This window comes from Toxotes jaculatrix, chromosome 12 (genome assembly GCF_017976425.1).
Source record: "Toxotes jaculatrix isolate fToxJac2 chromosome 12, fToxJac2.pri, whole genome shotgun sequence".
Lineage (NCBI taxonomy): Eukaryota > Metazoa > Chordata > Actinopteri > Toxotidae > Toxotes > Toxotes jaculatrix.
In genome coordinates this window covers 25,506,985-25,534,763 of record NC_054405.1, presented here as the reverse complement: position 1 = coordinate 25,534,763, position 27,779 = coordinate 25,506,985, and the positions used below count along the sequence as shown (strand labels likewise).

The 27,779-nt window shown below is 44.0% G+C and overlaps 2 protein-coding genes and 1 long non-coding RNA gene across 3 annotated transcripts in view; 2 read left to right on the top strand and 1 right to left on the bottom strand.

The window, feature by feature from the left end:
- Nucleotides 1–752: 752 nt before the first annotated feature.
- On the bottom strand, nucleotides 753–15,276 carry arl10 (ADP-ribosylation factor-like 10). The gene is made up of 4 exons (XM_041052443.1): nucleotides 15,007–15,276; nucleotides 10,893–11,076; nucleotides 5,580–5,755; nucleotides 753–2,915 (listed from the first exon to the last, which is right to left on the bottom strand). Exons 1-4 carry the CDS (start codon nucleotides 15,142–15,144, stop codon nucleotides 2,742–2,744), a joined length of 672 nt encoding a protein of 223 aa, XP_040908377.1. The 5' UTR covers nucleotides 15,145–15,276; the 3' UTR covers nucleotides 753–2,741.
- LOC121191267 lies at nucleotides 5,232–12,914 on the top strand. Its single transcript, XR_005895079.1, has 3 exons — nucleotides 5,232–5,282; nucleotides 5,595–5,789; nucleotides 12,764–12,914. It is a non-coding gene; the product is annotated as an uncharacterized LOC121191267 (long non-coding RNA).
- A 2,536-nt stretch (nucleotides 15,277–17,812) lies between the features above and the next one.
- The window catches only part of wwc1 (WW and C2 domain containing 1), a 36,483-nt gene continuing 26,516 nt past the window's right edge, over nucleotides 17,813–27,779 (top strand). The window contains exon 1 of the mRNA XM_041051220.1: nucleotides 17,813–18,872. Within this exon, the coding sequence (XP_040907154.1) occupies nucleotides 18,754–18,872 (119 nt within the window). The 5' untranslated portion in view covers nucleotides 17,813–18,753. The remainder of the gene's footprint in view (nucleotides 18,873–27,779) is intronic.

Here is a 27,779-nt window from a genome sequence, read left to right as displayed (position 1 = left end):
AGCTACAGACTCTTTGTCTTACTAATTCCTTCGTGATGAATTCATAGTTTAAATGTCTTGGTATAGTAATATTTTTGCTGTGGGCAGGACTTTAAGACTCTGTGAGGAATGTTGGCAGCAGGTTTTTCATCAGTGAAATGTTTCCTCAGATTTCCAGTCTGAACACAGACAGCACGTCACCTAAAAGCTCACAGTTTAACATTAATGCTGTTACTGTGGCACAAACACCTTATTAAAGCTTCAGGTCTGATTCTGGAGAAACAAGGTGACAAACGAGAATTTTCTCAAACCACTGAACCTTTAAATGTCAGCTGCTGAAACATGGCCACCCCCAAAACACTTTCACAACATGTTCAGTCTTTTATTTAATTTGAATTCTTATTGGATTTCCTACATCTACAGAAGAAGCTGTGAGTTTTCGTGCTGCCTTGCCGTCACAGTAACCTGCAGCACTGACACTGAGCCGTGGAAACACTGTGACTCTGTGCCTGAGTGACGTCTCAGCTACAACAAAAACTTCCTGTTCCACCAGTTGTGGAACTTTGCCCGATAGAACAAGGTCAGGCAGGTATAGAGGTCTATAGATTTTATCTGTGTGTTTGTGTTTGCATTGACTTGCTCAGTCAGCGGACACAGGAGGGAAGACTCAACTTGTTTTACAATGCTGAGCAAGAAAGCTTGTGGTTGGGGGACGTTTTATAGATCCACCCATGTTGTTTTTAGTGTTGTCAGATAATCCAGTACATTTTGTGTATGTAGGTACACAACTATGTTTATTGGCAGGTCTTCTGTCACTGCGTGTTTTTCCAATTGTACTCTGGTCTCTTGCAAAATCTCTCGGCCCTAATCTCAAATGGATTTTCACATTAAGTTACAGATTGTTTTCTGTAGTTTTAAGAAAGACACGTTAAGACTGAATCCAGTGGATGCTTTCTATTTAAGACATTTCAGCTTACGTTTTAAAAGGGAACAACAAAAACATGAACACATGCGTGAACTTATATCTAACAGTTCCCTTTACACGACACAAGAAAACCAGAGAGCAGTCATTGGTAATAAAAACAATGCACATACAGCAATCCACTAAACTCTCGCTTACTTCGGCAGAGCTGCACGACATCAAAGAAATAAAACGTCACATTCATCAGAAAACATGGCTGCACACATACAGCGTTAAAATAACACGAGCCGAGCTAATTCCAGTTTGTCTGTACAAATAACTTTAAAGTCAAATACTCAGTAGTCACATCTGCACTTATACATTCAAGGATGTGTGTTTTACCAGACACTGGTCCTCGTCTAAGTACATTCTACACAGTGATACAGGAAACAGGACTCGAAGTTTGTTGTGCTCAGATCCGTACACTGACAGAGATGGAGTGATGATGAATTTGACTCGTCTTCACTAAAAACTTTTCCTCCGGTTCTAAGATGAGCAAAAACATTTAAGGTTAAAGCTGGTGATATTCTAAATGTCAACATGTCCCACAACAAGACCAGAACCCACAATCAATGGATCCTACGAACACGTGTTAATGCGTGTAGCTCTACTGTCAGTGGCAGGGGCATTGTCAGGGACAGCACATCTGTGACCCAACCGATCCAGACAAAGTGAGAGGTCAGGACATTTTGTTGTGTACATCTTTGGCCTCAGGTTGATTTTGATTATTGTCAAATGTAATTTATTAGTAAGCTGCTGTCTCTCTGTTTGGCTGGACCAGTAGGATTCAGGGATGGTTTCCTTATTGTGGGCCTAAATGTTAAATGCCATCTGCAAAAGCATTTTCATGTTTAACACATTCATTTGGTTGATAATGGGAAAAGGTTGAGCAGGATGTGGACCTACAGATTAGAGAGGTGGTTTGTTGCTGGTAGTAGGCTGTAATTGCTGTAGTGTTTCAAACAGAGAATCTTAAAATGCTCTTTAGCTGTTGTGATGAAAGTCATGGGAGCGTAGAAACCTGACGAGAGTTGTGAAAAGAAAAATCTTAACAAAGCTTTTCAAAATGGCGGCAGGTCCCTTTAAAATCCTTCACAAAATTCCCCTAGATCTCGGAAAAGCCTCCGTGTAGAGGTCGGCGAGTATCTATTGAACCCACTCAGTGAATTCTCTGAGCTGATGCAGTCCAACCTGGCAACCCTGAATGTTGCCTGTTCTGCTCTGCTGACTTTCAGAAAACGGCAAACCAAGCAAAATCTGTATATGCATCAACAATCTTGACATATTGCAGTTCACATTTTATATAAAGTATAATCTACATGCTTAAATAAACCTATAACAGGTTGACATTAAGACTAGTTCAAAGTCTGAATCATTGGCAGGAGGTGACCTTTGTGGATCTGAATCACAGATCTGTGAATAAACACTCATCCTTCTGTCCCACCTTCTGTCCTTGTCCTCCTCACTCTGTGCCTCCTCTTCTCCGGTGAGTAAGACGAGACGAGTCGGGAGAAAAGTGTGAGATGAGCCGAAGGAGGAGGAGGAAGCCGCTTTTTCTAAAACGAGCTGACGTTGTTTGAAAAGGAGGAGGTACTGGGAGGCGTTCCACTCCATCTTGTTATCTTCTTGATCTCCTCCTCTTCAGTCTCTGAAGCCTTCATCATCTCCTCCTCTGCCTCAATAAGCCAGAGCTTATATAAGGAAGAGGAAGTGGAGGAGGAGGAGGAGGATGTCCTTAAGCCATCACTTTGTTTCTCACCCTCCACCTCCTCCTCTTCTTCTCTGCGGGGGGAAGCTGAGATTAGACGAGCTGGAGCAGGAGGTCCTGGAAGGTGTCCAGGCCCTGGCAGGAGTTCCTCAGGGCTCCATCCGACCCTAGCTGGGCAGCCAAGAGGAACAGCTTCCTGTTCTCGGTCACAGAGCCCAGAGACAAAGCTTCATGTAGCTCCGACACACTGACAGCATTGGGCTTATCCTGTGGAGAGCGTGAAACCAGTTAAACCCGGTGCGACAAGAAATCTACATTCCTTTGAAGACAGTAATACATTTAAAACTATTCCAGTAATTACCTGTTATCACGAATGAATCGTCAGCCATGACGAGTTTCTACCAAAACATCTGTTCAACATGTTTTTGTGTAAAAATAACAAATGTTCATAAAATGATCAGTGTAAATCTGTTTGCTAGCACGGTTAGCTGTTTACACCACACACTACCACGTTAGCTTAGTTTGGTTGTTAGCATCAACACAACTGACCATGCTAACAGAGGCTGTGTAGCCATGTTCTGGCTCAATCTGGTGAAAATGACGATGTTTGATACTTGTGTGTTAGCCTCGTGTAGCAAAGGTAACAATACAAATATCGAGAAAGTATGAGTTTTTAGCCAAAATATAGCTAAATGCACAACTTTGTCATTAGCACAGTTTGCAAACGTAGTTGGAATATATACTATACTATGGAAAATTTGAGTGTTCAGTCAAGATTTGGTTAAATACACAGCTTTTGTCACTAGCGGTTATCTCCTTTAGCTGCTTTAGTGTAACGAATGCGAACAGTTAACTGCACTGTATCTGTAAATGCGGACACATAAACTGCTTTACCACTGGAAGCAATTAAAACTTATAAATCAAAGCTGAATATAGCATCAAGCTACGACTTCCAGAGTGTTAAAGGGGTGAGAGGTCGACTGCTAATATTAATAAAACAATTTGAACCTTCGTTTTTACCCAAAGAAAAATTCTGTACAATTGCTGTGCAGGCCAAAAATGCTTCTTAATATCTCACATTACCAACAAATGCATCAGATAAAGCTGACTTAGCTTTTTAAGTAAGAATAAAATTACCATTAACTTACATAATACTTCACTATGTGTGATTACAAATAACTACATGTCATATTTTCAAACGGTGGATGTCTCAGTTCCAATCAAAACCCATATATGAAGACAGTGAATTTAATTCTGCCCTCCTACACAAACCATTCAACTCGGGCTAGAGTCTATAGATGTCCGCCTCGTTTCTTTGCACCACAACACACAGGTTCTGCTGGGAACATCCTTTGTGCTGTTTAAGCAGAGCGAGTGCAGAGGCAGAGAACAAAGTAATGGTGGGTGAGAGCGGGTATCGCTGTCAAAAAGAGCTCCTCCTACTGAAGACATCAATTCTTTCATTTTACCTGCGTCATTTGCACAAGCAAGGTTGTAGTCTTTTTTTTTTTTTTTTTTTTTTTTAAATCTTGGCTTAATCTGTCAAAAAATGGTCAAAAGTTTGGACGCGCTTTGATAATCTGAGAGACAACTTGTTCCATCTGTTTTCTGAAGCAAACCCGGGTTTTTCCAGCGGGATGAAGGTGTTTTCCTGCCGTTCAAACACCAAACCATAAATTGGTTTACTATTTTAATGTGAAGCATGTCATCACTACCCGCTGACATTTAAATGCTGTCAAAATGAGATGGCAGTATGTGATGTAAATGAGCCCAATTTTAACCTGTATATATCTTTTGCTAATCACTGAAACCATGCTTACAGTAAAATCAGAGCTCACCGTTGTAACCCTGAAAGACAGTCTGGATTAGCATCTTTCATATCAATGGGCCATGGGTTTAAAAATGCACACGTCTCTCTTTCATCTCTGTTGGAGATATCCTGTCTGATCTTTCAAGTTTCCTTATTAATTTCAAGATGAAAGCAGGGAGGGAAGAGTGTGTTAATTTCACACTTGTACTGGTTTAAAGTGCCTCTTGATTTGAACGCTTTCACCATGATATGCTGCATAAAGTAACTGCACTGCGTCTGCTCTGTGCAGAACATTTTGGTATTTAGCCTGACCTGAAGTGATTTTATTATGAGCTTTTATCTCAGGTTCTCTTGTTGCTAATAATTTGAGTAACACTGAGAGGATGAGAGCTGCAGCGCTCTGACAGTACAGGTGACAAATATTCGCACTTCCCTCGAAGGGTCATGTATAATTTCACAAGTGCCGAGCAGGGCGAAGAAATACGATCCGAGGAGGAAATGTGAAAGTGTTTATTTCGGGAGTTTGATGGATCATCTTTGCTGGATAAATGAAGAGGGAATGACGTGTACCTGCTCCCTGTAACACATCGTTTCTTTTTTTATCTGCATTTCATCCTATTTTAACATAATTTTTTGTACGTTAGACCTCAGTATAATTTTGACTGGAGGGTTTTTACCAGAATACCAGTCGACCAGAGAGCGACAGCTTTCAGGTGAGTATTGACAAAGGTGACTGTTTTCTCTTGTGACTGTTCCCTTTTCTCTTTTCATCAGTGTTGTTCTCCATCCACAGGAAGTGCATACAGGACCATACCTGTGTTTCTGTGAGTTTTACCTCTTTGACTACAAATTACTGAATCTATATTTCCTATAGTTTTTGATTTTGGATGTGCTTTTCTATTGTTCACGGAAGCCTTTGGTTTCCATTCATTTCTGTACTAATACAATTAGTCTGCAATTGAACCGACCTATCCAGCGTTAAGGTTGACTGTGATGGATTATATTATTTTTAGCGCTGCAAACTGTTTGTTGATTTTGGTCCAGTAGGAAAATTAAAGGAGACCAGAGGCTGCTGAGAATGGAAGATGTTTGTTGTTCTGAAACACATCAGAAAAACACACCTGCTTGTTTCCCAGAACCACCACGGGCAGCTGGGGCTCCACCCTCAGGAGGCGGTGCAGTTCAGCCTTCGCCAGCGGGAGGCGGTTCCTGTCAGAGGAGTCCACGACATACACCAGAACGTGGGTCCTTCTCAGGTAGTCGGACCAGTATCGCCGCAGGTCCTCCCCACCACCAACTACAGCAGAGAAAACACAAACATTCAGAACCAGGTGACTCAGACATTTCTGTATTTCTCTGTTGGTCTTTAAGATTCTCTCTGTGATAAAAAAAAAAAAAAAACTTTAATGATCATAACCCTGTTATGACACAGCCGTCGTTTTCACTGGAGGCTTCCATAATTAAATAAGGCTGTACTAACAAAGAGGGAGTCATGTTATTTAACTATAACACCCCGAGGGGTCTGTTTACCCAGAGTATCAGTTTTATTAGATAAACGTAAACCAGCAGAAACAACATCACAGATAAACAGGATCTGATGTTATGTTCTTTTATTGTTCTGTACAAAGAAACTGTGGCTGCAAGACCAGCTACACAGCAACAGCCACACAGCCCTGACTGATCGACTCGTTCGAGGACTCTTCAGATGACTGGCAGATATTTCCTGTCTTTATCTTTTGTCTTGCAGTAAAAGCAGGAGGTTTTCGAATAAATCTGACTGTTAAATAAATAAATGGACTGAACCATAGTTAAACAGATAACTGAATCAGATAAGCTGTTGGCATTCCACCTTAAACAAATTGGCCACAGATTAATTTCAGATGTGCACTGGACTGAATGAAATCACTAATCTGGTTTTCACTGAGGGATGAAATAGGCTAAGACGGCACTTAGCCATTATTTATATCCACGTTTCCCTTCTGGGGAAATTGGTCTGATTCATTTTTTCCATCTAGTTGCCTCCAGACATGATATGACAGCGAGGCTCTGAGAGAAAATATAACTGTGCAGCTCTTTTTCTTTTTTTCTTTTTATGGGTTTGAATTTATTTTTTCATACAATTTCCTGTTGTTCTTTCCTCCTTAGAACTTTTTTCTTTATTGCTTTTTCTTTTCCTTCCGTTACTTATCAGAGCCTCGTATTCTTCTTCATTTTTGGAGGAAATGCTTTAGTATTGGGCTGTTTTTCATTTACTTTGTTTTTTTTTTGCCTCTTAGATCATTTTTTCCCTTTTTATTATGGCATGAGTTCATACTTAGATGAACTCATGAGGAGGAGCTGCATTAGAACTGAGGGTGAGTTTGATTCATCTTCTTAACTGAGGACATATTTTATTTTGGCCTTTTGGGAAATGAATGTGTGCACATGATTCCCTGATTTGTTTGCTCACCCACAGGCGGTGGGTGTTTACTCAGACCATTATCTGACCAGCTCTGTGGTCTAATGGTTGACTGAGTCACTCGACTGATTGACTGGTTGTGATCAGTCCAACAGTCTAACCCCCCAAAAAAAAGCTTGTTGAAGCATTTTGCAGCTCTTCATTACCAACACAGTTTGTGACCTTCACATTCACAGGACAGATGTGTTGAAAGAAATTTCAGTTTCCAGCTTCAGTGGAGGGAAAGTTTCATGGTAACTGGAGACTTTCACATCCCACGATCCTGCTGTGCAGAAGAAGTGACCGGCAGTGCTCTGCGGCCGAACGAATCGTCGCCCGCACACCGGTGGGTTTGACTTCAGGTCCTCAACGCCTCTGAATTCAGCACAGCGCAGCAAGAATTCATTAGTGCTGGACTTAATGGAGAATGTTGCTAGGAAACTGGGTAGTGATGTACCTTTAGCTGATGTGATGTGGCAGCAATAAATACCTGTTTACGTGATGTGGTGCGGAGGGCGGACACGACGCTCTGTGGTGCGAGCAGCTTGTGTTTCGTAGTCAGAGGGATCTCAGCGGGACCCTCGTCATGCTGCTCCACACGCCGCCTTATTACATACACACCCACATTTGCACACGCTGAGTCATAGGGATGTGAATGAGGAGGATGTGTATACTGTATATTGCACTAAGTTGTAGCTGAAGTCCTGAAGGCAAAGCTCCCTCACTGATGATGGAGGTCTCAGGGAGTTTTCAGTGGAGACTGTGGCCTCACTCTCTGAGCACTTACATAAGCCAGAGCTGCCGGTTTTCGCCAGGTTTTCCTGCCAAAGTTCAGCTCAATTTAACTTTGATCCCAAAATACTCTGAGTCCCAAGACAAGCATTCAGACACACTCCGGTGTTGTGTGGAAGTCTGTTTCCCCGTTGATGAGTGTTTCCTTTAGCCGTTCGACGCTCTGTGCGTTACACTGAAACGTTTCGAACCAGTAAATCCACAGACTGGGACCAGTGTGAGGGTCCTCCGACCTGTTTGATTGAGACTTGTTTCCTCTTCTCTCACCACTGACCTTTCTGACGTCAGTCTAACGTATGTTTGTCAAATGAATCCGTTAATTTAAAGCTATTTTTGGTGTCTCGTGCTTTATTTGAACAGGCCCTTCGAACTGGTTGTGATATCAGTACAGTATGAGCACATCAGTGGCATCAGGCAGTGTATGAGGCTGCACAGGAGATGGTGCATGGACGGGCCCAACAGACCAAAACCGAGAGAAGGCCTGGAAAACATCACCTGATCCTGCGAGGTCTGGTTTCTGTCGTGAGCTTCTGTCAGCAGACTCAGAGTCGCAGACTCAGCCAGCATGAATCTAAGGATTACTCCCGGCTGCTGTGTACAGGCTGTACCACACAGGCTGGTGGTGGACGTGTAAGGCTGGCACCAAATTAAGCCAAATTTGCAGCACTGAAAGCAGATGCAGCTGTGACTGTGACTCCAGAGCTGCACAGTATGTTTGCATTACTGGGTATGATTAAAATAACCAGCATCCAGATTCGATTGGATTCGATTTTTAAGTGTGGAGTTGAGGGACTGTTCTTCTCACAGCTGGGAACAAAAGAGGAAACGCTGATGTAGCAGTGGCAGATTCAAATAACGAATCCTTTAAACATCATTTTAGTTTTTTGAGTTCCAGTTTGATTAAGTTGAAGTTTAATCATTTCACTGTTTCATTTTCCTGATGTGCTTCAGTTTGTTGGACACTAAACACTAAAGTGAACTGATCCATTTTCATTTTGAATGTTACAAAACGGGCGAAAGAAAAAGCAGCTGAAACACGTGAAAATCATATTTCAAAAATACTGTTGCCAACGTAGGCAGCTGACACTCTGTAATGCCTGTGGTTTAATCATTTCATGTTTTTATACATGGACTCTGGTTCATAATCAGCATCTTATTTACATTTCCTCTCAGTTTTTCTCCGGTTCCTGTTACCAGAAGATTTTCTGAGCTGTCAGTGTGAAGAGGATCCTGTTTACTGTCAACTATGGCCGTCAGTGTCCTGTAGCAGGAAACACAGCTTCAGCGCCTTATAACAGAATCAAGAAAAACTGAAAACAATGAAAAATGACTGTAGTAAGGACGAGGGACACACACAGCTCTGATTCTTTAATGGTGTCTATGCCAGATGTCGGTTTGTGAGCTTATGAGCTGAGTTACTCAAATCAAGAAGAAAGCAAACTAGTACATATTGTATTAACACTATTAAGTCTACTAAAGCTAAGAATAAAGGCCCCAGCTGTAAACACAGTTTATTTATGCTATAAGGAACTTCTTCCTGTTACTGAGTTTCACTTCTCTTTAGCACAAACCCAAATCTGAGCTGCTCAAAGCCTAAAACTGCCTCACAAGCAGATCTGATCTGCATCTTTTCATGTGGAGTTTAAAGGCTTTTAGCTGGATTTCCCCAGTGGACTTCAGAAAGAGAACTCGTCAGTCCCCGTGCACTGTGCAGCTTCTGATGTGAGTGAATGTGCACCAAGTTGTCAACATGCCTGTGCATCACTGTCACTGAGACAAAGACACAACATTGAATGCACTGGGCCACTGGAGTCTTCTGACTGAGTGGGCGGTGGCATGTGTTCCTCTTACTTTCAGAGATGAGAAGAGGATTCTTGGCATCTCTGTGTTCAGATCATGAATAAATCAGCCAGCGAACGTGACGTGTTCCTCTGAATGCCTCCACAGAAACTCATTCTGAGGCCGACTGCAGTTTAGCGTCTCACGCTCAGACTGGCTCAATGAAAAGCAAAGTCACTATTTTTAGTGCAGCTCTGTGGCTTTGGGTGGAATGCTGATTTGGAGGATTTATGTATTTGTAAATATAACAGACTCTAACTGGACCTATCTGCCTCCGCTTTTTGGACCTGCGTGGTTTGATTTGTTTGTTGATGAGCTTCAAAAGTCCCTGGCCTGTTGTTTACTGTTGTTGTTTTCAGATTGATGCTGTCACACGGCGCCTTAACTACCTCTCGTGTCTCGACACTCAGGCATTCAGACTGGTGTCAAATTAGGCAACACAACATAATGTGTCTGGTTTGTGTCATCAAAACACATCTGAAGGTGAAAAGCCTGAGGTGAGTGAGACACGAGAATCACTTACCTTTCCAGCTCAGGACACCTGCGTGAAGCAGAGCTGTTGTCCAATTATCATTTTCTGAAAGTTACAAAAATTGTTGGATGCCATTCTCCCAATTCCCGCCTCAGGAAGGTGTCAGGGGAGGAGGTTTCAGACTCTGTTTGACTGTCAGGTAAACGGTTTGGTTCTAACCAGCGGTGTGGAGGTGTCTTGGTAGGTGGGTTTACGGTTTTACCCTGGACCTTCAGCAAACCGGTCTTTTGTTGCTTGAGTTTCTGTGGCTGTTTTTCTGATGGTAAACAGATGGTTTACGTTGGTAAACACCACATACCTGTGCATGTGAACCACTGCACCTCTGACTGAAAGTGACGCCTTTACCCTGCTCACAATACAGGCTGATGTACGAGGACTGTACGCTGCCATGTTTCTGATTGGTCATCGCAGTTTGTTGTAGGTTCAGTTGCTGAGCGATTTGCCGAGTTTTGTTGTTATTGTTGTTTTGTTTGTTGCCGCATTGAAATGACGGTGGGGTCGGGGGGGCTAATTCACATTAACTCTGTTCACATATAAACCACCAAACAACCTAACATGCTACATGTGTTCTATGGGTAGGTTATAATGCTAATATTAGCATGCTAACTACTCTACATTCTAGTCATTAGCACGTTCATAACACATCAGAAATCATCTTTGTGCAGCTGTTTGTTACCCTGAGAGATTAAAGAGATAAATGTCTGACTGTACTGAGCTGAGGGGGAAAAGCTCTTCCCATTTCTCCATTTCATGCTGTTTGATAAAACATAAATGCCTGCTGCTCTCCACACAGAGCGTGCACTGTTTGATTCTGAGGGATAAAAGGAATCTTACTCTCCAGGAAATCCAGCTGACAGGCGGGGGCGTTGAGGCTCATGAAGTTGAAGCCGCGGGTGGGCCGGCAACAGCCTCTCTTAGCCGCCGGCTCACCGGGGGTCAAACCCTGCAGCATGCTGCTCTTCCCGGCCCCGTCCAGACCCAGGACCAGGACCTGACGCTTCCCTCGCTCCTCCTCCTCCTGCAGGCGGAGCACAGACACGTTCAGAGACGTAGACTTGAGACAAAAATTAAACTCACATAACTTATTCAGCACAGAATGAGGTTGTTTGCTCAGTTTTAAGAGGAGCGCGGTTCTGGAAGAATGGTTTACAAATACAGAATAATTAACAGAGTAAACGCTGTGGCACACATTAAATATGTCTGAGCACAGTGATTTACTTCTTCCAATATGGATAAAATAACTGGAAACGACCTGCATCTACGCCACAGCTCGTTTTCAGGTCCACTGCATGGCTAAAAGTATGTGGACACCCAGAGCCACCCTTTAGACTCTGTGACATGGTGATGAACAAGCTCCACTAATTTCTTTTTAAAGATTTTGCAGATTAAACTACTGAATAATGAAATAATAATTAATGAAGACGATCCTTTGCTGCGGCCCCGGCTGTACTGAACCAGATGCCGGTTCTGTTCACAAATTAGGAAACAGCACGCATCAGCTTCATTGTTCGAACGTCTGCAGACTGGATCTTCATCGTGTATCAAACTGACTGTTGGGACTTTGACCCTGGTGATGAGAGAGACTCTTCATGGTGTTCAGGAAAATGAATCAGCGTCTGCAAACCTCCAGAGATAAAGCTCCTGATATTAGACTTCAATAAAACCCACGGCGGAGCAGCGTCACCATAACCCTGCTCTTTGTTACTGAATCTTTCAGTCAGATTTCAGAGGGCGTGTCTTTCAGCGAGCCGCCTGTTTCTGTAGACACTCTGTAAAGGTTAGCGCTGCTCAAACCTCAGTGCTCTCTCAGTGCCTGAGAGGCACAGAGAAGCCACAATCCCTCCGAGATCCTGCACATGTCAGTCATCTCCTTTTTAAAAGTCACACAAGGTTAGTCTTTATTCATGCCGTGTGAGGACGTGCAGCCGCGGTTCTGTGGAGGTCGATTAGCAATTCATATCAGGCCTTTTAGAGCTGAGATGCATCAGCTTTAGCTTCCTTATTAAAAATATCACGCTTAGCTTCACGTTGTTGGATGATCGAGCCTAAAAGATGAGTTTCTGTTCCTCCTGAATCGGCTCTAATTTGATTCCCTGACAGATAAAACTCTCCACAGATTCACTGTGTCACTGTCAGAAGGTCAGGGGACGGACTTCAGACATTCTGCTGATGAATGAACTTTGTCTGACATGTTCCTTTGCAGTGATCGCTGACTGGTGTTGCTGGGTAAATGTGGCAGTAGATAAACATGGCTGCTCTGACGGTTCAGTAGTTTCCCTCTGTGTGTTTCTGGCTTATGCAGCTCACTGGGAGACGAACCTCAAACCCTGACCGAGCCGAGGCCTCGCTGCAGCTGCTGAGGCTGCACAACAGCTTTTCTTCTCTTTGGACAGTTATCACCGTGGACTTTGTGTGAAGTGATCGGTTCTTGCGTACAGCACTGCCCCCGTCGTCTGATTGGAGCTTACCTGGCCCCAGGATTACACAGGAGACGTTAATCTAAAAGCTTGAACTAACAAAACATTCCACACTGATTATTCCTCCTGTTTAACACATGGATCTGACGGTTTTCAGGTCTGAGCACTGGGCGTTTATCTCCTGCTCTGTTTGTCAGACTCTTTCCTTTGGATTTTAAACTCACTCCTGCCGGTTCAGACATTTCACTGTGATACTGTATTGATTTCTACTGTTTTTCCGTTTCACAGGGAGGAGAGAAGCCCAGCTCAGCGGCAGAAGCTCTGCACCGCTGGATCTGACAGGGGTTTAACGTCTTGCTTAAAGACACTCCAGCGAAGCAGACGCTCGGCAACAAAAGGGCTTTGTCACATGGCAGTGCTAAAGCCAGCTCGCCTGCAGCAAAGAATAGCAAACATTTTACTCAGGAGAGAAAGAAGTGAAGGAAAACATGCTCCTCAAACACTGTCACATTCCATCAGCCCCTCGTGTTCCAGGAGCTCTGTCATTAAATGTTGTTATCTCTGTTTTATTGGACCCTCTCTCTCTCTCCATCTCATCTTCATCGTCTTCATTTGGTGACTTCCTGCTCCTGTTTCCCACATAGATTGGACTTGTTGCATTCACAGTAACACTGTCAGTGGCAGAGCAGGAGCAAGAGTCTTTTAGAATGATGATGGAGTGCAGACATTACAGGCAAGAAGAGGCTGAAAAAATCTAAACATAAATATAAGAAAAAATCATCATGTTTATGCTCTGGAAAAACCCCTGACGTGACACCACATCGTCTCTATTTATGCATGTTTCTGCAGAAATAACAAAGTTGGACCAAACATCTAAATGGACCCAGGAACTGAAGACATCTGTCAGACTCTGTCTCTGGCCTGCAGCTGAATCTATCTCTGCTGTTTCAGTGATTGTCCCGGTGTGGAAGAGCACGTGAAGTCAGCTCCCCTGTTTTCCAAAGCCGAGGACGTGATCATAATGCGTCTTGGTCCACTTTGGCTCCCGGGATGAGAACATTTACGTCTCCTCTGCAGCGGGCTGCTGGCAGACACTGACAGCATTATCCTCCAAAGACGGGCTGAGCCACATAAAGCAGGCTAAGCCTCTTCCAGGCTTCTGCTGATTGCATCCAGAAAACAAGATTAGAGACGTTCAAATAGATTTTATTAAGAGATTCAGTCTGCAGCTGCAGCGCTTCATGGAAGAATCATTCATTAAGTCACCGGCTGCTTCACTTCTGTCTGTGTCTGTCCGCAGGAAACTGAGACAACAGTCGTCTGACGAAACCTTTTATTGCCTCAGCTACACAACGTCAAACTGAAACACACGTCTGCTCACATCACATCGCCACCAGCATCATTTAAATCAACAACATTTTCAAGCATAAAGGTAAAATCCTTCCCTCATTCTCCTCAGCTGGGAGGATCTGGTGCTCGTCTCTGAGTTTCCGGGCACGTTACTGTCCTGGTTTTAATCCTATTCAGGATGTGGTGTTTACATGGAACGACTAAATGCAGCTCCCGTTCGGCGTGTGCCCTGATTGTTTGACCTGTGCCTGAAGTCGACGGGATGAGCGATTGTGCGTTTGGATTTAGATATGTGCTCAGGTTTGTTCTGTCTCAGATTCCTGCAGGATGCAGAGACTCGTCTGTGAGGTACCTCGGCAGCTCGGGATGAGTTTGATGTCTGAACTCTGCTGCTGCTGCTTTCACCTCTGCTGGATTTAACTTCGTCGTCTAATCACTGAAAACAGGAGCAGCAGCAGCAGCAGCAGCTCAGCTTCTGATCTGCATCGCTGGCGTCAGAGCGTCCTCTGATTTCACTCAGACGATTCTTGTTCTTGGACATTCTTCACTGTTTTCTTACATTTAATCGACCAAACGATTAATCGTGAGATTAACCGATGATGTAATTATTAAAAGATCGGCATCAGAACCATCGGCGTCATCATCAGTTCCACGCCTCCCGTCATCGTTTACATCTTCATCATTATCATGATGTCCATCTCCTGGAACACTGTGATGATGCTCATCACGTCATCCTCACCCTGATCTTCATCATCAACACAATCATCATCGCCCTCAGATAACCAAAGCATTCATCTTCATCATCAGCATCATGTCAGTTATTCATCAGCAGCAGCACCATCCTCCTCCTCCTCCTCTTCATCATCATCATCATCATTCTCTCCCTCCACATCTTATTTTTAGCCCAAAACATGATCAGCTTCAACATCATCCAACTCATCTTCATCACTGCCTCTGCCACTGTCATTCATTAAGCAGACACCATCACACCACCACCATCATCATCATCATCACCTTAAACTATCAGAATTCTGCAGTGTTTGCTTCCTTCAGTCAGTCAGATGTAATAACACTCTGTGAACCACCTTCCCGCCCAAGTTCAACACCTGAGTATAAAATTAAATTTAAATTAATCGAGTAAAATAAAGCAAGGGAGTCAAATCATAGACAAGCTGTACCACCTCCTTGATCGTGCAGTATTCGGCTTGTGGTGACCATATTCGCCTCTTGTAGAAGTAGTTCAAGGCGATGAAGAGAGCGGAGCCCAGCGCTGCCACGGCGGCGGTCAGGGCGATGGAGATGTGCCGGAGGAGAACCATAGGCTGCGGGGAGCGCACCGGTCGGCGCCTGGAACCGGGGGAACCTGAGGGGCGGTCGCTGCTTCCTGGACACCGACAGCGCTGAGACTGCTTCCTTCTTCTCGCTGCTCCCCTGCGGCCGCCGGACGATCTACATGTGACCGAGCGCCTTCTGCTTGTTTCTGTTCCGAGACGCTCAAGAAGAAAAAATGCTGCGTTCAGGAGCCGCTCGGAAACTGCGCATCTCCAGCTGTTCGAAGTGCACCGGCAACTAAAGCTGCAAAATCAGCAACTGTTTTGATGATCGATTATTTTATCGATATCGACATCGATCATTTTAGCCACGTTTTAAGCGACAATGTCAACTTAGACTGCTCCCTCTCACGGAAAGTCACAGCAGATTTTTAATACACATTCAATGTTTTATGTCCCTGTTTTTCAAAATGATGCAGGAAACAGTGAAGGAGGCTTTTCATCACGACTGAAGGTCATCATGTCAACACACACACACACACACACACACACACACACACATACACACACACACACACACACACACACACACAGTGTTTGCTGAGACGCTTTATAGTTTCAGGTGGTTTTGGACGTTGTGACAAAATGAACCTCAAAAGAAAAACTCCGTTATTGGTCTGTTCGTACAGAACTGACGCTTAAAGCTTCAGAGATGTTTTGCTGTATAGATTAAGAGACAGAAGGTAAAACATCTTCTATGAATGGTTAGTTAAATAAACGGAGGATCCAGAGATAAGCTAACCTGCGCCGACTAATAAAGTATTTTGTAGGTCATCATAAAATGTAAATCATTATTATCACAAGTTCTTCGGGGCTGTATCTGCTCACTCCAAACCGCTGCTCAGTCGGATATTACTTTATCAGTCACCTGCTGCGCGCTGAACAACGCATTTATGATATTTCCGACAGCACTTGAAGGCATCAGAACCCCCACCAATGTTGGGAAATGTTCTGTTATGAAAAATGTTTCCTCAGTCAGTTTGACTGACAGCGGAAACATGAACAAAGTTCTGGATGAGCAGTGTTGAACCGCGCAGACCCGCAGATCGGGGCCCTGATGGTTCCGAGGTTTCCAGACCAGAACACGGTTCACCGAGTTCCTCTCATCCATCCGTGAGACGGCGCCGAGGTGAAGTGCTCCATCTAGAGTCAAGTCCGGTTTTCTACATTTCTTTTCGTCTTTTACTGTCACAAAAGTTCCTGACTCGGTCCAGTCTGAGAAGGTAAAGTAAAAACCCCACCTGATGTTACACAACTGCAAATAATCAAACCGGTTGACTGATCAATGAAAAATAGGTTAGAAAATCATAAGATAAAATAAAAATAAAGTTCATTAACTGGGGATTTAAAGCAGCTGTTTAGAAGTTACAGGTTAGAGAGAGAGAAAAAAGCATCTGTGATGAAAACAGGACCTGTGCTGACACAGCTGAGGTCTGTCTGACAAATGATGTTAAATAACCTTCAGCTCAGGGACTTAATTTATGGATCAATAAGACGCAAAAACCCAAAGAACGTAAAGAACGAACACACACACACACACACACACACACACACACACACACACACACACACACAGAGAGAGAGAGAGAGAGAGAGAGAGAGACTACCACATAAAAAAGAAGCTCCTCAGAGGCAGGTTACCTGTGTGAACACCTGAGCTATAATCATGCAAAGTGTCTATCTGATAGGAACACAGAGCACAGAGCCGTGCCTCCCGTCAGTAACAGGCAAATGTTTAATCAGCAGCTGAACTGAGAACAGCTCTGAGTGCGGCATTCAGCGTGTTTGTTAAATAACTGGGTCAGAGAGCTGCTGGGAATCATCCCTCCGCGTTTCATCAAAATTCAACCTGTGGCACCTGAGACTGTTCACCGCGGTGACCTACAGAGGGCGCCATGAGCCTGAAAGTTTGCCAACACACAAAGCTGTGAAGTGAGTGAAAGAAATACATGATGAGAATAATTAATAATTATCAGTTACACAACAACAATAATGAATAGTTTTTATTCGTCAGTTAACTTCATATAAAGTAATGTAAAGAGAAAAATGATAAACAGCACCAGTTGTTCTCACCTGCTCGCAGTTTCTCAGGAGCTTGTCAGCATCTTGGAGGAGCTGCCTCAGTTCCTCTGTGGATTTAGTCTGTCTCAGTGTCTCTGACTCGTCAGGTGGTCCCACACTGACCCCATAATGATGCGGAGATCAGAGCTCTGTGGGGGGACAGACCACCTGTTGCAGGACTTCTTGTCTCTGAAGATAGTTCTTCATGGGCTCATTGTCCTGCTGCAGAATCAGTTTGGAACAGATCAGACGCCTCTCTGATGGTGGTGTGTGATGGGTAGGAAACAAAAAACATCTGAAGTGCTGAAAACTATAGTCCAGTTCTGAACAGCTACAAACAAAATCAATGATTCAGTTTTAAATCAAGTTTAAAATTGATGTAAATTTTGCGCACCATTAGCAAAACACAGTGACTTTGTTAACATCAGTCAGGGTCTAAGCACCAAATTGAATAACGCGTGCTTAAAGCCTTTAATTCTGAGTTTGACTATTGTGACCGGAAGTTTTATTTTGCTGGATGAATTTGTCAACAACAGCTTTATTTTGAAATCGTAGCCGGAAGCTGCCGTAGTGAATGTGTGTGTGACTCGACAGCGAGTCGACCAGCCGAAGTCATCGGGACTGAGGGAAGACTTTACCGCCGCCGCCGCCGACGCTCCCCTCCCGTCCGGTTCTAAACGGATCATTTGACCAGATAACAGACGAGTTTCTCGCGGAATCGCCGGATTCCTAACGGCTGCGGATTCGCTCGTTACTTTCTTCTCTCGGCGGCGCCCACAGTGTTGGTTACCCCGCGGCTGGCGGCTAGCATCGGTTACTGCGGCTAAATATGGTGGCCTGTAGGCGAGAGGGGGAAACGAGCACCGTTTGGGGATTTTAGAGGATTTTTAAAGGCACTCGGACGGTTCTCCCAGTGAAACGCCGCTGCTGTGGACACGCTGCTGCCCTCCGTCGGGTTTTCTCCGGAGGTGTGTGGACTTCGACGTGAGGCTGCCTTTCTGTTTACGCTGAAACCGACAACAGACCCACAGCGGCGGCAGCAGCAGCAGCAGCACCGTCCGTGCTCCGTGGACCGTGGATAATTGTACTTCACTTCAGAAGTTGTCACCAGACCGCCTCAAAGTTTCTCATCTGATTTGGAAAAGTTGCTAAACCTTCGCTCACGACTGAAAAAACGTGTCAAGTAGCGACACGGGTTAGTTTTATGACCGTTGTGTTTATATTACGGATGACTTGACACTCGCATTGAGATGAACTGGAGCACAAGTGCAGCCTCCTGCAGCCCTTTTATCCACTGAGACAGTTTCCTTTAACGGTCCCTCCTGTCTCTGTGGACTCAGTATCGATCTGTGGATTAGTATGGATTATTATTCCCTCATCCAAACCGCGCCAGGCCGAGAATTTTGGGAATAACTTCCGATACTGTCGCTGCTGCTGCTGATGGTGATGATGGTGATGGTGACAGAGAAAAGCGATGGTCTCCCTTTGTTATGATTTTGAGTAGAGAGGAGTTAATTACATGGAGACTCGCCTGACATGCCAAGGAAGGAGTTGCCACTACCTGAGGGTTGGGAGGAAGCCAGAGACTTTGATGGCAAAGTGTATTACATTGACCACATCAACCAGTGCACGAGCTGGATCGACCCCAGAGACAGGTAGGAGTGTGTGCTGCATGTGTGTGTGTGCTTATTAAGAAGATGGATGGCCTTTGACCTCTTGCCGTTAAAATAATATAAATGTGGCTTTTGCATACAACTGTAAATGCTGTCTCATACACAGCACAAACCAGCTGTGCAGTGATAAAACATCTGTACAGTTTGGTCCCGGTTCATCACCATAACACACACATTGGTCACTTTTATTAGCATCAGCCGTCATCCCAACAAAATAAACAGAAACACAGCTGAAATACTTTTTTTAAAAAGAGCCCATGAAAGATTTTTAAACACTTTACACGCGTTTTAACACCGAATTTAAAATAGTTAAACCTGCTAAAGATGAGGAGACTGTTGGACCTGTTGCACAGGTGGTCAGACCTGGGATCTGTGGACCATGGATCCCAGTTAGAGAACAAGAAGGAGTCAAACACTGCTTAATTCCAAAAGGGGCTAGAAATTTCTGAAAGGCCGTTATTGGCCTCAGTGTAATACAACAACTGCAGATTCCAGCTGACAGATATCCTCGTTCTACATCTGCATTTGTGTCGTCTTCACTTTGACCTGTCACATCCCTGTTACCTGTGTCATGATAAATGAACAGTAGCTGACTACATAGACATCTACAGGCCCCGGCTCTTATTCTGAGGACTGTTGTTGAACGTCAGTCTCTTTTAAAGTTTAGTGTTGACTGATTTTCTGTCAGATAACTTACGGATTAATCGACTAATTGCTGCGTCTCTGCTCACAGTATGCACCATTGTATCAGCCTGAAAGGCTCAAAGCTCCTTCCCTCCTCAGTGCTCTCTGATCTTAATGCTTCTCTAATGCTGAATGAACCAGACACAGCCGAGGCTTCCTGCAGTTGTTTACATCATGAAATGAACAGATGGGACTTTTGCACAAGATGCAGTGCTGTTAGAGGTAAAATCCAGGGCGTCAGACCTGCAGCCAAAACCGGAATCAGGTTAAGTGGGAGAGATGAACGGCAGAGTGGTGCTGAGAGGAAATCTTAATGAGAACAGGAGCAATGAACTCTCCTGCACTAATTACATGTGTTTTCAGAGCTGCACTCGTTTTCTTGTTTCAGTGAGAAATTTGACCTTGAAGCTGAGAATCTTTCTCCTTCAGTGAAATACTGAATACATGAGGAAGATCTCAGGGGGGCTATAAACAAGATGTTCCTTCTCACAGTGTGCTCTGTTCACAAGTGATGTCTCATTAGCCTTGAAAGGGGAGATGGGGAATAAACACGAGGCATGACTTTCTCACTCCTGTCTCCACTGTTTAAATCGCTGGAGGAGGAAACTGTTCATTTTCAAATTAATAGAAAAGTGACCATGAGCAGGAAGGTGGATGATAAAGGCGATGATTTTACCCTTTAGAAATATCCCGGATAATCCACCCCGAAAGGACTGTAGAGTCCTCTTCAGTGTGGTCGTGTTAGATATGTAAACTAATGATTATTTAAATTTGCATTAAGCTGATGATTATTTCCACGATTGCTTGTATTGATCTAAAAACTGCTGGAAAGTAGAAAAAATGTCCATCACAGTTTAGAGTTGGAGGTAAAGGTGGCACCTTCAGATGTTTTGCTTTGTCTGACAAACTTAAACGTAAAAACCCAAAGTTTTTCAGTGACGTGCAGCTCGTCGTTTGTTTCTGTTCATGTTATCAGCGCGACATGAGAAGAAAACACTTGCAGAGACTCAGTTTTACATTATCACCGTGACGTCACGCGGCTGTGAGTCCTGACTGTTTTCAGTTTTTCGTCGTGGTGGTTACTTTCACGGACACTTCAGTGGAAAACTTCACATTCCTGAGCTAAGCTGTTGGAAATCAACCAAACACACAAGGAAACACGACCAAGGAAACAAAGCGAATGCAAACGTTAACAATGGAAGAATTATATCGTGGTTTGGTTGTGGAATGTGCCGACACCGTTTCGTACGGCATCAACAAAACAAGTTTCGAGTCTCTGCAGGTCGTTTTTCTCACCATAGAGAAATGAATGGAAGCTAACGGCTGCCCTGAAGCTGAAACATGCCAGATACATACACTTACTGAGCACTTTATTAGAAACACCAGTTTATTCGTGTGATTATCCAGTCAGCCAATCATGTGGCGGCGGTGCAGTGCAGGTCAGAAGCTTCAGGAAATGTTCACATCAAACATCAGAATGGGGACAAAGTGTGATCTCAGTGCCTTTGACCGTGGAGGGACACACACTTAGCTAGGCTTGAATTATCGGTTATTTTCTGTATTTGTCAGTTATTATTCTTGGAGTCCATTTAGTAGCTTTAAATCTTTCAATCAAATCACGTAAAATTCACTTTAAGAACCTTTTAAAGACATTTTTTATTTTGCCGTCTGGGTTCTTCGACTTAAAAACACCTTGCTTGAGAAGCTTAGGCCAAATCCCGCTCATCCTTTAAATACTTTATAAAGCGTTTTTGGGTAATTGACTGTACTCTGGTAAAGCATTGTGTGAAAGACAATAGATCGGTTATTAAGACTGTGGTTGAACTGGTTTTTACACAGTGGATGATTTAGAACATTTTAAAGTGCCTTTGGACAAGTGTCTCCTGACGTAGACGTTAAATCATTGTGGGTAGGCACAGTGTGTTTTCTCACTCAGGATCATAAGGTTAACAGAAGTTTATCTTGTCAACACATATTTTTACAAAATGTGCTTGTATTTGTACAGAATTCATTATTTGCTTTTCTTCAGTGCGTGGCAGTGGAATTGGGCTTTTCTAAAGTGTTTTTTAGTTTGTTAAAGAGAAAGATATGTTGGTCCCAAACCAGAAACACTGATCTGTCATTAAAACTCGGTTCATGGTGGAGACGGAGCCTGAATACCAGAGGTATTTTCTTCTTTGCTGTGTTTCTCCCGGGGTACGTCCTGCTCATTTACATTCCTGTAATTAGAAATCAGGTCTGGAGGTGTGAGTTACCTTTTCCCTCCCTCTCTCTTATAGAAATCCATCAGTGTAATAAGCTTACAGTGCCAAGCATGCAGCGCTACACAGTCCCACTTGTACCAAAACACAGTGCAGAGGGGAGGGCGGATTTTCACAGAGACTCGTTTTTCATCTTTACCAGTTACTTAAGACCCCTCGGACTTTGACACCAAATCCCTTTAATGGCTTATGTCTGGAATTCTGGAGGCTTAGAGCTTGTTTTTTTCTCCTCTTGTGTGAGTGAGCATACAAATTCTTTTCTTACTGCGTTAATATTTTGTATCGTAGTAATTTAGTGTTCCTTCTACATGTGTGGTTTTATTTGACACTTGAATTTGATCCAGATCACCGACCCTTAGCCTGCACATTGGCTCCTGATGTGACAGCCCTTCAGCCACCTGCTGCTTTCTGCCAATGGAAAATGGCTTTGTCTATGTTTGGTTAATGTGTACATGTAGTGTGTTTGGCCGTGTGTGTTGTTGGTTGTTGCTTATGTCAATCACGATGTAAGCGATAAAAGTTCCGGCTTCTCGGCCGCGAGGATTCGCCGCTGCTCGTCTCAGTCTCGCGTTCGTTATAACTGAATGTTTTTGGACTGAGGCAAAACGAGACGTTTGAATTTGTCACTTTGAGCTCAGAGCAACTGAAGCGAACATTTTTCACTCTTCTGTGACGTTTTTCAAACTGAAAGTTATCGATTCATTGACGATGAAAACCATCGTTCGTTTCTCCCCAAAGGTGAACACATGCAGCAAGGTGGAGTGTTTCTGTTGTTCTGTTGGTTAAACACAGTATTTCATTGGTTGTAGGCCTCAATTCATTTACCCTGTTAGTGAGATATCACACACACACACACACACACCACTGTAGTTGCAGGTGGAATGAAGCCTTTCTTCTTTTTGAAACTCCTCTGCTTGTTATACACTTAGAGGAAATGAGAAGGAAGAAAGGCTTCCCAAACAAAGTCCTTAAAAAAACACCCCCCCCCCTCACGCACACACGCACACACACACACACACACACATTCCTGAAACACACAACGTGAAGGACCGAGCAGCGCTCAGACTCACCAGCCAAAGGCCTGATTCATCTCAAATCCCTTTCACTGCTTGCCAAGGTGCACGGGGTCAAAGTGCAGCGTGAGGCCCTGCAAACTGTTAACTAGGACCTGAGCAGAGGCTGGTTCAGTCACAGCTGCAGTGTAGTTTTTTTTTAACGCGTAACCAGCCATGTTATAACTTATTTATCAGCTCAGAGCAGCTTTCAGACAGATGCAGTCATTTGCACTGGTCCGGGACAAAAGCACAGTTTCTGCGTTTTTGCTCTTGTATGGACGAAAAGCACAGGGACACAAAAAAATCAAAGCTGCTCTGCAGGTTGGAAATTCTTCTTCCTTTAATTTAATCTTTTGCACTGAGAGTTTCCTTTGTTCTGGATCTGGTTCTCTCTCATACCCTCAAACTAGTACTGAACAGATAAGGTAATAAATTTAATTAGATCCAGTTTTACTGACATGTCTTTCATCATTTTAAATAGCTGGAGTCGGTAATTTATAATTTGTCCTCACAGATATAGATAAATATAGATATGAGATATAATTGCAAATGCTGTACATTAATAAACAATATGTTCTTATAGCTGCTTACAACTGTTACAGTTAAGCCTTTATGTACTGCTGATCAATACAAAATGGGTGTTAATGATAATGAATAATAAATCAATAAATAATAATTAATAAAATAAGAATGGCAGAGGTTTGTAATGGAGGCTGCAGCTGCCACAGATACAAACATTTCCCTCTGCGTTTCCTGTCAAATGACCAAAGCTGCTCTTCGCTGCCTGTGCAGGGGAGAGGAAGCAGAGACGGTTCAGATGGCTGAAATATTTCCTGCTGTCAATAGTGGTTGTGCTTATTGGAAAAACCTGTGTGAAGTTTGACCGTGGGAGCACGAAGAACGGACTGAACCTGCTGTTTATCATAGTTTTATCTTTCACCCCTCTGTCTCCTCACTGCCGCTCTTTCAGGTGATTGATGTGCGTGGACCTCTTCTGTTTGTTTTGAATTACAGTGTCAGCAAAGTCGTTTCTGCCTTTCCAGCCTCAAACACACGTATTTCTGGTTTTTACATGATGCAGTTATTCACAGACATGTCGCACGTCGTTTTTTTTTTTTTATGAAAACAACCCATTTAAAAAAAACAAAAAAAAACAGGATGCTGTGTTTGTGTTATGCCTAGGCCCAGGGCTAATGCTGACTCAGCACGTTCATGTTTCTGCAGACGTTTGCTGCGACGGTAATGAGGAAAAAAATGAAGTAAAAGTGGAACAAAAGAAGGAAAAAGAAATAAAATCTCAGGACCAGCCTGCGCTGCCTGTGGAGCCCGTATAAATTCTTCACAGTGTAATATCATCTGTCCACCCTTGCACTGACGCATTGAATGCATATCGTCAGGTGAAAGGAATGTTATCTGCCAGATAACGCGCTGTCATTGGCATGAGAAGGGTAACGTGCAGACGGAGTGTGTGTCTGTGTTCCCTGTTGGACTTTGAGAGGATATGAAATGTAGTTCGGAGCCTCATAACTCGACCTGAGGAATTTATACGCTGCTCTCAATGAACATTTCTCCGCGCTGCCGTCTGACTCAGCGCTCAGCTATGCAGCCCGCCTCCCTGTGTGTTTGCACTCTGCCGCACACTTTGTCAGTTTGCATTAGAGCGCCGGGGCCCGGCCTGGCTTTTTACCTTGGTATGTGAAACCTGTGGAGGTGTGTGTGTGTGTGTGTGTGTGTGTGTGTGTGTGTGTGTGTATGTGTATGTGTGTGTGTGTGTGTGTGTGTGTGTGTGTGTGTATGTGTGTGTGTGTGTGTGTGTGTGTGTGTGTGTATGTGTGTATGTGTGTGTGTGTATGTGTGTATGTGTGTGTGTGTATGTGTGTGTGTGTGTGTGTGTGTGTGTGTGTGTGTGTGTGTGTGAGAGAATTAATGTCCTGCAAATCAGTTTTTGATGCCAAACATCACAGGAATTCAGTGTTTTCCTCGCAGAGTTTTAGTCTCAGATGAGCTCGTTAGAAAACATGCAGACCGTCATGTGACTATAAAACTCTATGGAAACACAAACAGTCCAAAACCCAGAGATATTTCATTTTTTCACTGTATAAAATAACAAAAAGCAGCAAATCTTCATATTCAAGACGCTGGAGTGATTTCAGCTCTACTGTTGACATCAGTGGGAGGACAAAGATCCACTGGGTCAAGTGAATTTGTTTGAATAGGAAACAGTATCACCCTCCGTCCTTCCTCTGTTATCTCGAACTGCTGATGTGGATTCATTGTTAGCCAGGTGAGGCTGGTAGGGGGGGGGGGTTTGGGAGTGGGGGCTGCTGTCATCCTGAGGAGCTGTGGCTGAAACATGGCGGCGGTTGATGGGAGACTGTAGGAAAAGCATTTGAAAACATTGCTTTTCTGTTAATAGTGTGATTGTTGAACAGGCGCTTTGATAAATTGCTCTTGTTAACTTTTATTTAACTTTTCTGATAACAATCATAGATGTTATATCAGCTTGTGTAATCATCTCACTTTAACCCGGCGTTACTTTCCTCTCCTCGGCTTTGATCGTTTCAGATTGCAGATTGATCGATGATGAAAGTAGCTGTTTTCAGTTTTACCTGCTCTCACGGCCGTTGCAGGCAGTCTGAGCACCAAAGCAGTTAGTGGCTATTAAATGACTGACAGGGCAGGGGAGGTTGGGCCGCCGCTGCCAGCTGGTCCTTCGCTCCGAGGGAAACTGTGACAGAGAGCGACGAGTCGAGGTCAGCGACTCCCCTCGGCCCCGGCGATTAGAGGATAGGATTTAGTGGGTGAGAGGAGAGAGGAATCAAATAATGGGATGTGGATACCCAGCCAGCCAACCAGCCGGCTTTTTCTGGGATCAGCGGTTGGCAGAAACCCCCCTGTCTTCCCGAGCTAAATTTAGAGCGGGGCTGAGGGGATCTTCTCCGGGCCCCTTTCATTATTCATCAGCTGAAAAAGGAGCCAGTTCGGTTTCTCCCTGCAGCGGCGAGCCGCCGCTCTGTGTTTGTGTGGAGCTGAAGTCACAAAACACAAGAGGCAGCAGAGGAGAAAAGCCAGACAGAGGAGTCTCGCTTCTTACTCTGCTGTTTGCTGCCTCTCATGATTTAATCAATGAGCGCTGGTTTTCCCTGCGTTGGTTGGTTTGTTGGTTTGTTTGTTTGTTTGTTCGTCTCGTGGGTTATTTCTGATCCTGTTAAAGGGGATTTGGACAGAGTTTAATGGAATGATGTGTATAACTGCTTTATGTGTAACATTCATAGAAAGACTTGGTTACTTAGCAGGTAGGCAGGGTCTCGGTCTGTATTTCCATGGGTTCTGATCACCGGTTCCATTTGGATCTGGTTCCAGCGAATCCCGGGTCCAGTGCATTCCAGCGTGCATTCAAAAAAATGAGCAGTTTATTTAATGGATATTCACTGAAGGATAAAGCAGAATTAACATTCGCTGTTGTTTTTACTTGTGCAGCTGCAGCTCAGCCTCCTGGTGAGGAGTGAGCACAGGGTTAATGAGCGTCACAGTCCTGCGACCATCGGCTCAGCAGAACGTCCACACTTCAGCTCTGATGGTTAATCACTGTCGTTTCTGTGTCAGAGTCGTGTCTCTCTGGTAATTGGTCCTTAAATCAATAACAGTTGTGCTGTTGAAGTTTGAACCAAAGGCAGAATCGGTGCTGTGGGCCGAGCTCTCAGTTTTAGATTCTATAAGTTGGATCACATGACCTACCACATGGCCTGCGATGGTTTAGAGCTAAATGTCTGACGTGTCTAATGTAAATCCTCATTGTTTTCGTGTTTTCGTGACTTTTCCATCTAAATGTGACATTTCTCCTCAGTAGTGTGAATGAAAGCTGAAGCTAACAGCTGAAGCTAACCCTAACCCTAACAGCTCAGGGTTTTTGGTGTGTGAACGAGTCTGGAAGAAATTCTTTCCAAGTCTAATCTTTCTATGGCACTGAAGGAACAAAGGGTGTGATCTGGATTATATCAGTTTTATGCAGCGCACTGTTACATGCCTAATTAATATGAATTACTAGAAGCATGACTTCAGGCAGTTCAAAAACGTTTTTTAGGAAATTTAACTTCCTAATGTTGTGTCACACAAAACCAGCACCATTAACAGTCCAGGTAGTGATTAAAATCTAAAACCCGCTGAAGCACTCAGACTCAGTTCGGTCAAAACAAAATGTAAAAGTGCTTCATTTTCCGTCGCGGCTGCAGTGAAGTCGCTGGAAGGCCGAGGGTTGCCCCAGAAACCTCCAGGCGATGCATCAGCTCTGCTTGTGGAATGCCACGGGCCGGTTTCCTCCTATTGTGACGGGCTAGTGCCCCCCCCCCCCGCCTTTCTCCTTTTCCCCCCTCGGAGGTGAATAGAGGACTAAGACCAGACGACCCACCCCCACCCTCCTCCTCCACTCACACACACTCATCCTACCTCCTCCTCCTGAAACTGCTTTCAGACGAGCACAGCGAGCCGGGATGAATCCATCTTTTAGTTTGCTCATTGTTCAGACTCGCTTCTGACCAGGGCTTAATGTGGGTCGGACACTCCAGTGACGTAGCTCTGTGGATGGAGGTGTTGGCTGCTCAGTCGGTCAGTCCTCCACTTTCATCTGAAATATCTCAGTAACTACTGGATGGAGTGTTATAAAGTTTTGTACAGACATTCGTGGTCCCCAGATCATGAATCTTACTGATTCTGGTGATCCTCTGACTTTTAGTATAATGTTACCAGCAGGTCAAAGTTTTCACTTATCGGGAAAAATATCTCAGTATGTGCCGGAGCAGAAGCCACTCAGTTCTTTACAGACTTTCATTGTTGTGAAACAGAGAAAAAGCAGGAATTTTGGTGCATTTAATCAGCTGGAATCAGCTGTT